This window comes from Archocentrus centrarchus, chromosome 13 (assembly GCF_007364275.1).
Source record: "Archocentrus centrarchus isolate MPI-CPG fArcCen1 chromosome 13, fArcCen1, whole genome shotgun sequence".
Classification (NCBI taxonomy): Eukaryota; Metazoa; Chordata; class Actinopteri; order Cichliformes; family Cichlidae; genus Archocentrus; species Archocentrus centrarchus.
In genome coordinates this window covers 34,796,235-34,810,017 of record NC_044358.1, presented here as the reverse complement: position 1 = coordinate 34,810,017, position 13,783 = coordinate 34,796,235, and the positions used below count along the sequence as shown (strand labels likewise).

Sequence of the window (13,783 nt, the reverse complement as noted above, 5' to 3'; positions counted from 1 at the left end):
TCATAAACACAGGTGCTGGACAGTTTCACTCAGATTTACATTATAAAATAACTCAATACTTCAATAGATTTTTTTTATTCAGCTATGCAAACTGAAAATCTGTTGCAAACTGTAATTCAGTATTCGTGAACATTTAAAATAAAAAGTCTCAGCCTACCCATCAAAAAATGATTGATTTTATGAACTGTAGAGTATTTGTTTGAGCTTCTTATAACTGAAATGGGAAATATTCTTCCAAGTCCACATAATTCCCACAGGTTACAATTTTCTGCAGAATAGCTGTGTGTGTCTCTGGCAAACAAATGACTACATAATATGCACTCATTAAAAATATTAGCATTAATTTCCTAAGATTTGGTAATCGTTTGGGTGAACATATTTATTTTTACTTCATTATTTTATTGTATATACAGTGCTTAACAAAATTATTAGACCACCACCGAATGGTTTATGCCACAGCTGACCTAAATTAACAGTTACATTACAATTACCAGAATAATTATTTTATGTTTCTACATATTCTGCATATTATTTTTTATTTTTTTGATTAAGATGCAAAATTACCATTATTTACTTGTATTTCTAAACAGGAAAAATTCGTTTTAGTGGCTGAATGTCACGCCTAATTAATTGCTGACTTCTCGGTCAAGTCCAGTGTTACCAATTTTTTTTTGTTGTTTCCCTAATAAATAACAGTTTAATTTTCAGTTTTAAACAAGTTTTTGACAGATTTGATGTTTTCTTGTTTTTATGAGAGGTGGTTTAATACATTTGTTAAACACTCTCAGACTCCAATACAATAAGAGGTTTTCTTGTTTATTGCAAATATTGATTCGAACATTTTTGATTCTTATGTGTTCTTACAGTCAAGCCCTCCAAGCCGAGGTGCTGGATGGATGGCAAGCTTCTAGAGGGCAGTGATGTCAAGCTGAGCTGTAAATCCAGCGATGGTTCAGACCCCATTAGCTACAAGTGGGAGCGAGTGCTGGACAAAGGCAAGAGTCTGGGCAAACTGCCAAACCTGGCACTGATAGGTAAGAAAAATAATTGCCATTACACTTACATGCTGATTCACCATTCCAGCCCTCTGCAGAGGAATGCCACGAAGATTCATTTCCATATTAGTGATTTTCATGGGCTGCTTGTCCAAGGAAGAGTTTTGCTGAGCACGTCATCTTTCCTTCACCTCCTCCCATCTTCGCATTCATACATTTGCAAACACTGACACCTAAATTTGCCGGTGCCAGCTATATTGTCTACTGCTGCTCCTTGAGCTGCTTCAGTAGAATAATTAACACTTGCAACACTTTGGTCAAGGGCACTCAGATGGGCTCAGATCATCCCAGTTAATCCATTGATTCTTCATGCCTCTATTATCCTTGAGCTTGCCACTCTCCCCAAATTTGAGCAGTAAACCCAGGACTACATAATATGTACTACTTTTTTTTTTTCCAGAAAATCAAACAGAACACAGCCTTGTGATTTCTAGTTGTACTCTATTGGGATGACTTATATAAACACAAGCACTGATACTGTGATCTGATGAATATATCTGTGACATTGAAATGTCAGCCTGGCTCAAGTGAATACCTACATGCACAAAGTCAGTGTGAGTGTTTTCTTGGATTGCGTGTAAAGTGAAGAAAATCAAATGTAATATGCAGAGCTGGATTGGCAGCTCAGAGTATATTCTGTACCACAGAAGCATTGGCGCCATAGTAGCCTTGAGGCATACTTCACTCACATGGTGTGGATTCTGGCATTCCTCTTGAATCGTAACCAGGCATATCTGCTTCTAAATAGTAACAGGAGTGGTTTATAACGGAAAAGCTAATAGTAGGGCACTTTCCTCTATTGCATATTCTCTAGACCAGGAGAAACAACCCCAGGGTGCCAATCCCTGTTTTCCCTCCAGTGTTTAAGTGGCTTCCGTAATTGCACATGTCCAACTAAAAACCTTTCAAATTAATGACATCCACCAAACAACACCTGTTCAATCTAATTAGATTCCAATGGACAATGATACACTGCTTCAGCAGTTGTTATTTTTAGGTCTGAGATGGCTGTTATTGGTGGGGACAACTAAATATCCCATGGTACTGTGGGGCTTCATCGCTCTGGGCCTCTCTCTGAGATAAACACTTCATCAATGTCTTTCTTTCTCTCTGCCTCCGAGTTCTTCCACCTCTCGCTTTCTTCAGCCATGATATGCATTTCAGTTGTCTTTCATGTGCTGCAAATATAATCCAGCCATCCATCCATCCATCCATCCATGCATCAATCTTGTTCTGCTTATCCAATTGACATGAAAATGCTAAACACACAATAATTCATTGGGGGGGGTGTTTGCTTTTGTTTTGTTCTTCAGATCTGAAGAACCCAGAGATTGTGACCCTGAGAAATCTCACCATGGACAGCACAGGTGTCTACAGGTGCACTGCAAGCAATGATGTGGGAGAGGAAAACTGCACCATTGAGGTCACAATGCAGCGTGAGTTTGGGGAGGAAAAGGGCGATGGAGCTGACCTAACAGCATTCACCTCACACCAAACTGCCACTCTGATTGATGTTTATTATTTTAAACAGCAGCTGGAAACACATTCATTCTCCTGCCTGCCTTTCCATCACCCTCTTCATTCTCCTCCAGTGCTTCAACTGGACTAAGCCTAAATTGCTAGCTACTGGTCACCACCCCTGCTCCATGCCATGTTTCATTCTCAAAGTAGTACACTGCCTCAGAGGCCCAAGACAGTTATGGTCATGTGTAGAGAAAATGGCACATATAGCAGTTCAGCAGGAACAGTTTTCAAGCCTTAAACTGAACCCAGATGCTGTGTAAGGAGTGTTTTTCCAATAAATGGGCATGGAGGATAAGCGTTTGTAAATTTAAGAGTTCATGGGAAAACTATGAATAATATGCAACCTCCTCCTTTCTTATTCACAGACGTGAGGGATGTGGGGATGGTTGCGGGTGCAGTGGTGGGAATATCCCTCGGTGTCCTCATTGTGATATTAATCATCTGGCTCGTCTTCCGGAAGAAAGAGAAGAAGAAGTACGAGGAGGAGGAGACCCCAAATGAGATCAGGTTCATTAATCATCATTTCTTCCATGATTGTTTCTTTTCTTCCCCATTTTGCAGGTTTTCTGTGTGTTCATGTGTCAGTCGCTGTTACATGTGGGGCTCTGTGGGGCTGTTGTTTTCTTAGCTTTTTGTTGAACTCAAACATTTGTTGCCAGCTGTAATTACTCAGTGTTTGAATGTTGATGACTGTTTTGTGTATTTATACATTATACCCTTAATCAGCAAGCCACCATTACATTCATTTGGTAGCTATAGCTACTCTGGAGTCTTCATCAGGAGCCCCTTTGATTTGTGCTTGAATGTAAGAGGTACCCCCTTCATATCACACAGCAACCTATCTGATTACATTTAGACACTGGTTACATAGATGCACTAAAACTACTAGGTCATGGTTCTGGTCTTAAAAAGAACACCCTTAACAATGTAAATCGCACATTAAAAAGTAAATTTCACTGATTTACAACAAGCTTTTCAACATTTCCTTGGTTACCATGATTACAGTTACAGTTATGACACCAGCAGAGTACTTTTGCCCACTGTCTGTTTGAGACATCAGTTTATAAAGCAGAACATCAGTGATGTACGAGCTCATCTGGCTCACGATCCATCACAGTTCGCAGGCTACTACAGAGTGTCAAGTAAAGAAAGAAAGTGATGAGTTTTCTTGTCACTGTTTGGCTATCTTGCATAAACTAATGAGAATTAAAATCCACTGAGACAAATGTGACAAATGGGTGCGTGACTTTGAGCACAGTTTGGGTGAAGGCCCATTAGGTGATCACTGTGTGCAAGTTTCACTAAAATCTGACCAATGACCCAGGAAGTAAAGACACTAAAGGAGTTTCCATTGTGTCTCAATGTGATCGACCGTTCAGTTATGATGAGTTGGGAGTGGGGAAGTCCTGAAAGCCTACCTCAGCCAACTGGGGCCAGGTCAGCGCTTCTACTTCCCAGGATTATGCTCTCACATTAATTCATGACTAGCTCTTGCAATTTTTATGACATATATACATATATATTCTATTAAAAATTCAGTTAAATGCTTATATAATGTGAGTCTGCATGTTTAAATCTCCATGTAACAGTTTTTTCCTACATTTTGTATAATGAAAAAAAAAAAATAGATAAATTCAAAAGAGTTATTGTGACATTTTTCTGAAATAAGAGTGTAAGACCGTTCTGCTTAACACAAGGTTGGTTTGATAGACTGAAGTTGAGCGGTGCAGGTTAACCTCCATGTGTTGCCTCTTAAGCACCAGTTCCACTGAAACGGTTTTTAAGCTACAGCTAAGCAAGTCTCATGATGTGCTTGATGTCATCCTGTCGTGCTGCCTGTGTGTTTTTGTGCTCGTGTGTGTGTGTGTCTAAAACGGGAAACAACTACAAGGTAGTTGTCATCGATTATCTTTTAAGAGCTTTCTTTTCAAACCACCCTTGTATTTCAGTGTGTGCCTGTGTGCACATGGAGCTGAGATCTCACAATAGTGTTTATTCCTTGCTTTAAGACCTGAATGCACAGGTGGACTCTGTGGACCTTGTAAAAGCAACTTTTTTGTGACAGAGTGGAGTTGATGTAGGTGCATATTTACTGATGTAGCAATGAATAATCCAGCGTAGCTGAGGGACACAATGAGTAAATAATGTAGGGGTAATGAAGTGTTTTTTCTGTTTTCATAACATGTTAAGAGTCTGGGTTTTTCCACTGATGTGCTATACCAGACCACCAGCTAGTGATGCAGATCTCATGAGTATGGCTTTTGAACCAACCACCACTGTTTAAAAACTTTATTCTCTTCTTCCAAGAGCTATGGGACCCTCTCTGGTGTGCCTGAGAAGTTGCAGTGTTGCCAGTAGTGCACAGATGAGAGGTTTCTATTTCTAACTTTCTGTAAAGTTCCTCTATAATTCAAGTACCATCCAAATACCAATCACAGCAAAAAGTTGGTGATTAATGATGGGGTCAGTGACAAATTCTTTTAGGGTACTTTTGTCCAGCAGTTTCTATTCTTCTGAGTGCTTTGGAATATTTTTAATCCCGTCATTAAAAGCTAAGGCAAAAGTAGAATTATAAAGTTTTCATTGTGTTCTGAGCAAAAACTTTTTTCTTTCCTTGAACAGATGTATCTGGGGACTAAGTGATTTCAACAGATTTCAGTATTTCATGCAAATGTGTTTCACAAAAGTTAGGGACTGGGGGGAATCTCATGAATTACATGAGCCCTCCACATAATACTAGTCCCGTGTGTCCCAGGCCTTAGAATAGTATTAGGGAATGGCTCTGTGGTGTACTGTTTTGCAGTTTATTGTGTGTTTGTGCATTTCTCCTCATCTATTTTTAGATAAGAAGACAAACACAGATACAGTTGATTTGAATAAATAAAAAATGAAACAGACTTTTGTCACCATTGTCTTTTCTGTGTCTTTTTAACCACAGGGAGGATGCCGAGGCTCCCAAGGCCAAGCTAGTAAAGCCCAACTCCCTGTCCTCATCCCGCTCTGGCAGCTCACGCTCTGGTGCTTCCTCCACGCAGTCCATGGTGCACAACAGTGCCCAGCGTGGTCACCGCCCTCGTCCACCTGCTGTAGCAGCTCTCAAGGAAAATGGACAGCCTCCAGGCTTCCCCCAGTCTCCTTCAGCCTACACTGCAGTAGTGCCCCCCAAAACCCCTGAGCCCCCTACCACTCCCAAATTCAACTCCAGGAACATGTCTGGGCCTACACCCCCAACCCTCATGGTGCCCGCCCAGACCAAGGCCTTTCAGACTGTGTAGGACTGAAAGCCAGCCCCTTCTTACAGCCATGTGAGAGTCCCTTCCCTTTCCAAGCCCACCAGCCCCATCCCAAAGACTAAGACTCTTCCATAAACAAAGAAATGCAACTAGTTAAAAGGATGTAAATAAAAGAATCAATACTATAAGTCCAAAAGTACTTTTAATGAATGCATATTTAAAAAGGGAAAATAAGACATGCTTGCCCCCTATTGAATTACATAAAACAACAAAACAAAAGAAAAAGCAGAGATCTGAGTTTGTGTCTTATGGCTAAAAGGCAGAACTTATTTTCTTGAGTTCCTTCTTTTGGCTTCAGAAGGCACAGGGAAGCACCATGTGTAGTGAGGTGGAAGAAGCCCCCCAAGTAGAGCTTTTATTTATTTATGAAATCCAAGGGTTAGGCATACGGTAGGAAAAAAAAGAAGAGGAAAACAGTCTGGATAATAGTGTAAATGTAAACCCTGAGCCAGTTACCAACGGAGTCACATTGCTGTTGAGCATCGGTTGCAAGAGTGGAAAAAAAGGAGGATGAAAGCTGAAAGCGTATGACAGCAACTGTTTTTTTTTTTTTTCTCTCTCTCTCTTGGAGGAAGGGGTGTGGGGTGGTCCTCTGATTTATGTCACCCTGCAGCTCCGACTCGCTGCTTCCAGCACCTGCTCCGAAACCACAAAACCCCCTTTGCTTCCCATGGCCTGGGCCGACTGTGCCCATCCGTGTGGACAGCACGGTGCGTGGCATGTGCATCATCTGCCTCAGTGCTCTCGGACTTTTCGTGCTTTCATGAGGAACCCATGAGAAACCATAGCAGTTCTGAGACTGACTCAGCTGCCTCACAAACAGCTCATCTGCTTTACCAATCAGCAGGGGAAACTTCAGGTACAAGGATGTAGCACTGATGTGAAGTCAAATCAATCTTACCCCCAGTCATTAGCCCCCACCCTCCGCATCACCCCACCCCACCGCATCCTGTGTGCATCTATGGACAACTTTTCTGGTACCAAATATTCTCCCTGAATAATTACATAGTATTTATTAGGCTTGTAGTGATACTTTAAATATGGGGATAAGCATCTATTAGACCAGCTGGACTTGTTTTTCTTTTCTGTGTATCTTCTCTATGAACAGGTTGCAAAGAGTGACAGACAGCCATGTGTCCATTCATTCATATTAAGAAGTGCCACAATCCCTAGGATGGGTTATTATTATTATTACTATTATTATTATTGCTTTTTTAACTCTTTTGTTTATCTGCTACATTTCTGAACTGAAACCAAAATTTGTCACCATGAATGTGTGCTGTACAAAGATGGTGGATCCCATTGTTTTCAGCTTCCTGTAAGGTACTGAATCAATACCCAAGCTAAGGCACAAAGAATTGACCACGAGGTTCAATTTGAATGAAGGGAGCAGGGGGTATGATTCTAGAGATTTCTATTGTACAGGGTGTGTGTGCTTTCATTGTCAGTACTCTCATTGGATCCATAACAGTGGTGTGGCACTTGGTTGTTGTTTTGCTCAATCACCAGGTCCTGCTTGGTCATTGGTTGAACTGTGCTTATCAGCCAGTCCCCCGTTTGTCGTGTCCTCAGACGTACCCAGTGCAGTTTGATTGAAAGTAGCTGAAAAAAAAAGGGCAAGTAGCCTACCTAGTGTGCCTTTGCAATCCCTCTTTCCTTTGATGGTTTCTTTCTTTGTCCTAATCTTCAGCACACCAGTGGTTAAGTCTCTGTTCACATCTAGCTTTGAAGGTCAACAGCAGCAAATACTGAGAGGTACACCTAAACAAACTTGCCCCTAGTAATAACACACGCGGCCTAGGGAGCACCAAGCAGAGTAAATTATCCCTGGTGAGAAAGCAATCCCATGCCACGGGACAATGTACTGTACATTCTGTAATCAGTCGTGTTTTATATTGTACATACAGATAGGTATACGCACATGATGTCATTTAATTTAATAAATAAGGGTATGTGCGGGGAGATTTCCCCCTTATAAAAGAGTCAAAAGAGAAACCCAAAGTGAATTTAGACCGTGTGTTTTTATACACATGCTGTGTGAACATGTGAAGCCCCCCCCCCCCCTTCATGTCATGGTTTAAATATTACATCATAACTACTGGACAGATTCCCATAAGAGGTATAGAGTTTATTAATCCTGTGACAGTAATTCTTTTTCTTTTATTTTAGTGACCCTTTGACCTTCCTCACTGACCACATATCAACACGTGTGATATGCGAAAAATTTCCAAACTCATTTCAACAGCAGGCAAAGTACAACAACATCTATTTAGGATAAGTTGGGTTTAAAATCGTGCTATAGTAATTTGGCAAACCCTGCAGTGAAATTGATGGATAATAAAAAAATAAATAAATAAGACACAGCCAGTACCATCTTAATATGGTCCACGAAGGAAAACAAAAAAAAACCTCCATAAAAAAAAAAAAATCAATAAGATGCTGCCTTCTGCCAAGGAATCTCAATGTGAATGTATGCAATGCATATGAATATTTACTGATATTTATATTAATATGTAAAAGATATATAATCACTATATAGCATTCAGGTTATTTTTCTTTCACGTTAGTAATATTAACCATGTTAAATCAAGTCATCCAATATATGGCTCTTTACTTAGTTTATCTAACTCAATATGGCCCTCAGGAAAGTTATGTTGCACACGCCTCTTATAAATGAACAGGTGGGGATAATGGACAGCATTACGTGACGAAGGGGCACAACCTGTAACGACGGTGAAGAAGCAACACGTAGTCAGCTTACCTAGCGCGGGCTCCAATGTAGCGTTTTAGCTCGGAAAGTTGTCAATACTTAAAATCGACCATACAATGCCGGGCCTCCGTGGCGTTACATTTGCTAGTCATGATGGAAATCTCCATGAGGACAGTGCATCAAACTCTTTGTATTACTCTCAACTCAGGCACGAGAAAACAGAAAGGCACTGTTCAGCATTTCCAATTTTTATGAGGGCATGTTTTTAAACTGCTGAGCTCAGCTAAGAAGGAGGAAAACCGTTAAATGAGCAAAAATTTAACAAAGGGGAAAATATGAAAGGAAAATATATATGCACAGTATGTATAGTTGACTGATGGCGCATGTTTGGGCAACGAAATCTGGCTTTGCACAAGATATATCAAAAGTCATGTTTTTTGACCCCTTTGCCTCTCAGGACAAACGACAGCTGAAGGTCCCTTTACCGGTTTAAAATGCATTGCTCTTTTCTCCCTGCATACAGTTTTTTAAAACATTCATTTGAATTCCACGCAAATGTTTTTTTTTTTTTTTCTGGTAAAATGAATTTGTTTAATTGCTTAACCTAAAATGTTCAGAAAACCAGCATCTGTCTGAAAAGCACACTTGGTTTGATTTCACACATGGGATTTCACACATGACTTAGTCTGAGGTAAATTTAGGAAAAAAAAATGCCTTTTATATTTAACTACAGACAGCAATTCATATTTGACCAGGGAAGCTACTGTGTGTGCGCGCGCGTCTGAGTGTGCGTGCATGCAAGCATGTGAATGTGCGTGAGTGTGTGGGTGTATGCATGTAAATTCGGTACAAGCCCTCGGGCCACGCCCACGCATTCCCATGTTGGCCATTCACTGAATGAGAAGGATCCAGCCAGGCAAAGCAACTCCTATCCAAGTTGATATGACTGCAGACTGGCAGTGTTTATTTTAGTTTTCACTGACTTATATGCCAGTTGAACTTGGCTTCACAGGCAGCAGTCATGTTTTTGCTTGTGGGGGTAGCGTCTTGAGACAAAGCACGTCCATAATTCATAACTATCATCAGGTCTGGAGGCCACTTGTGCACTCCCTCCTTGCTCTTGCTGTCTCTTGACATAGAATGCACTTGGCCCTGGGTGGACCGATGGCATCTCAAGGTGCACACATAGGCACATATAACACAAACAGGGAAAGGTTTTGTGCGTGTGTGTGTGTGTGTGTGTGTACACACACTCACACACAGACATACATGCCACAATCAGGCGCACATAAGAACATATGTGTGTTTTTCATGTACATTCACAGTTGCACATGCACACTGGCACACATGTTCTTGCAAACACTTACACAGTTTGCACAAACAGAAGCCAAACCACATTTCTTGTTTTTTCTGCTCCTTCAGAATCAATTTGATGGATCGAATGTCTGGAGGTATTACGGCTGACTGATGGAACCAGGATACTAAATACAGCACAGAAAGGGACACACAACAGTGCATCCACCCAGAGGGCATCTGCTCACATACACAGACGCACACACACACACAGACACACACACACACACACACACACATATATATACGAAAACAGCTAGCGTAACAAAACACACACACTTGCACTTAGAAAGACAGACACTGCTATGCATCTCAACAATCTGGATGGCATATGCCTCAAGACTTATTTTTTTGAGAATCTGCGAGTGTAGTCCTGGGAATTAGGAGTGGTATAACAGGATTGATAGTCAGCCAGGACTGTAGGCTCTTGTCATTGAAATTCCCTCCACCACTGATGAAAGTAGCAGTGGAGGTGGAGGATGGGATGCGAGTCTTCCAGCTGTTAAATTCCTCCAAGCTTTTTGATTTGCTTTCCAGCATCTGCAAGTCTCAGGTGGCAGATTCCCCAGTTTATGAGCCCTCGCGTTGCATCTCTCCTCTCGTGTGTGCAGCTTAGTGGCCCGACAAACTTGTGCTCTTTCCAACAAATGAATTTTAAGGCGCTTCAATGTCAGTTCGGGAGAGTGGAGGAGGAAAGTCTTAAAACAACTCGGAGTGTCAGCAGCACATCCACTATCATCCTTTAGTGCAGTATCCATCAGTACTATATACTGTCTTATTATCATCACTCAAAGGTGCAGTAAAATCATTAATGGTTATCTTGCGTTATATGATAGGTGTATGACTCTCATGTAGCCACAATGTTTTATGTTCTAATTAAATGTTAATTATGTTCTGATTAAAACTGTTGAGCAGGGCAAAGTGATGCTCAGACTTTGTGGTTTGGCCTTGTACTGTATGTCAGCATATGGGAATGTGATGTATTAATACTTTTTACAAGAGGAGACTGTTGGGGCTTACTTCAACTTCGAGAGGGAAAGAAAGCAAAGATGCCTGCATGTTATATAGGAATTTGAGCAGATGAACGGGAATGCTTTGCTTTGATGTAACATAACTGTAATCGGTTTAAAAAATAAACAAAAATCAAAACCTGTAAATATATCCACATACAAATTTTATGAAGCTTTATTTTATTATCTTCCATAGGTTGTTTTTTTTTTTTATTCAAATCCATGTATTTCACACTTTTTTGTGCGCTAAGCTCATCATCGGTCTGTGTGGGATCTGTGTGGTTGGCTGTTTCTCTTGACTGCATTGTTTCAGTGTCAAGGGGAGACATGCTCATCACGGCGTTACTAAAGGGAAATGTAAGACACCTTTGTTTTCTTTACTGTCATTTGTTTTTCTAATGTGGCTTCTTCTTGGTTTTGTAAAACAGTATACAATTTTTTTTTTCTTTTTTTTGGTTTGTTCGTTTGATGAAAACAATCCATGTAAATATCACAAGTAAAAAAAATGTATATTTTTACGATCTCTGAGTTATTACTCTTTCATTTGCAAATAAAATATTCAATGACAACTTAATTTGTCGTCTGGCATCTTGATTTGGCTTGTTAATGAGGCAGACTGAAAAGGTACAGTGCTGTGAAAAAGGATTTTCTCCTTCTTTTTAATTTCTTCCATTTCTGCATATTTGTCGCACTTAAATGTTTTAGATCATCAAACTAATTCTAATATTAGACAAAGATAACCTGAGTAAATGGCTTTTCAACTCTTTCCAGACTGATGTCTTTGTTTTTTTTGTCTTTTTTTTAACATAAGGTCTGGTAGGTTTGGATAGCTTTTTTTGCCTTAATAGATGAAATCATCATTTACAAACTGCATTTTGTATTTTCTCCAAATATAAGAAGAAAAATAAGAACAAGAAAGAAAAAAGACATCAGAAAGGGGGCAAATACTTTTTCACAACATTATATTTTTCCCCTCTTTTCCATGCTCCATCCATCCATTTTCTTCTGCTTATCCAGTTCAGGGGGCCCCGGTGCCCATCCCAGCTGCCACAGGGCGAAAGGAGGGGTACACCCTGGACAGGTCACCAGTATGTCACAGGACTAACACAGCGAGACAGAGCCATTCACAACAGTTTAGAATCACCAATTAACCTAACATGCATGTCTTTGGACTGTGGGAGGAAGGCGGAGTACCCAGAGAGAACCCATGCAGACACAGGGAGAACATGGAAACCACATAGAGAGGGCCTGATCAGACAGTGTATTTGAACCCAGGACCTTCTTGCTGTGAGGCAACAGCGCTAATCTCTGCGCTACCATGCTGCCCTTTTCATTGCTTATTAATGGATTTTTTTTCCTTTTTTTTGTGCTCATTTTGGTTTGCCAGGGGTGTTGAGATTGAGTGTGAAATATAAACTTGTTTGATATTCTTTACTGAGTAAGGTACCATAAATATGTATTCACATATTAGTCATTTCACATGATTTGGCCGATGGAACTATAATTTGATAAATGACAGCAACATTTCATCCCTGATTTACTTGTAAGAAAAATCAATGCTGAAGGGAAAAATATGAGCAAATAAGCAAACGTGAATGTTAACAGTGCATTGTTTTTTTTTGAAAAAAGGTGAATGCTGAAGAGTCCATTTAAATGTGTGAAGTGCCACTCGCACTTTACAGTACACCTAAAGGAGCCACGGAAACCCGTGTCATGAAGCTCCTGGAGCACAGCTCTTGTGCTGATGTTAATGTCAAAGGAGTTTTGGAGCTCTGCAGTGATTGAGTGAGTAGAGCATTGGAGACTTTGACACGGCGACCCCGTTCTGTAACTTTATGTAGTCTGCCACTTTGTGACTGAGCTGCTGTGGTTCCTAAACACTTCCATTTTTGCAATCATACTGCTTACATTCGGTTGTGGAACATCGAGAAGGAAAGATATTTCATGAACAGACTTGTTGCTATGGTGGCATCCTATCATAGTAACATACTAGAATTCAGCATGCCCTTTATAACGACCCATTCTTTCACAGGTGTTTTTAAAGGCAGACTGTACACCTAGGTGCTTGATTTTATACACTAATAGCAATGGGACTGAAGACACCTGAATTCAAAGATTAAGAGGTGTGGACCAATACTTTTGTTCATATAGTGTGGCTTTGCAAAATGTTATTGTGCTAAAAGTATCACACAGTGAGTCTTAGTGCTTATGTACTGCAGGATGGGCCCTGATATATGGACCTGTAGAACAACTTGCACTGGAATTAATGTTTAATCTTAGAACACCATAATCAGTGACATAATGCACTAATTTCTTAAACATAAATTTACTGTTATAGTTCTTGATATTGAAAATAGTGCATTCTGCACGAACTAAGCCGATCCAAATGTGAACATCACATTCACTGAGGAGGCAGCATCTGTAAGAGGACTCCTTCTCCTGCTTCTTCCTCAACCATCTTCTGCCTCTCAACATGACAACAAGGTCAGTGATATCTATCGACCTGTCAGCCACTTATTGACTGACATTCATCTCTTTCCTCTGAAAAGTTCTTCTCATGTTGACGATCTGTCGAGCTGCCAAGATGGAGTGCATGCATCTCCCCTGGCTAAGGAGATGGAGGGTGACTTTGTCTCTGCTTTGAAAATGCATACAAAAAAGGTGAAGTCCCATAACTGAGTAAACACTCTTGGTAAAGGCACAGGAACAAACTGTGAGGGATAATACAATTACCAGTGTGTTCCCTGACATCTGTTTGTTAAGTAGTTGGCTGCAGAGTGCTTGCTAAATTTACATCTTTTCAAAACACAGCATCCATATTAAAGAGGATCACATTTT

At 40.4% G+C, this 13,783-nt stretch overlaps 1 protein-coding gene across 1 annotated transcript in view; it reads left to right on the top strand.

The window, feature by feature from the left end:
• The window catches only part of clmpb (CXADR like membrane protein b), an 80,084-nt gene extending 68,565 nt beyond the window's left edge, over positions 1-11,519 (top strand). Inside the window, exons 4-7 of the mRNA XM_030743905.1 lie at positions 867-1,034; positions 2,369-2,491; positions 2,945-3,086; positions 5,518-11,519. Of these exons, the coding sequence (XP_030599765.1) occupies positions 867-1,034; positions 2,369-2,491; positions 2,945-3,086; positions 5,518-5,854 (770 nt within the window). The 3' untranslated portion in view covers positions 5,855-11,519. The remainder of the gene's footprint in view (positions 1-866; positions 1,035-2,368; positions 2,492-2,944; positions 3,087-5,517) is intronic.
• The last annotated feature ends 2,264 nt before the right edge of the window (positions 11,520-13,783 follow it).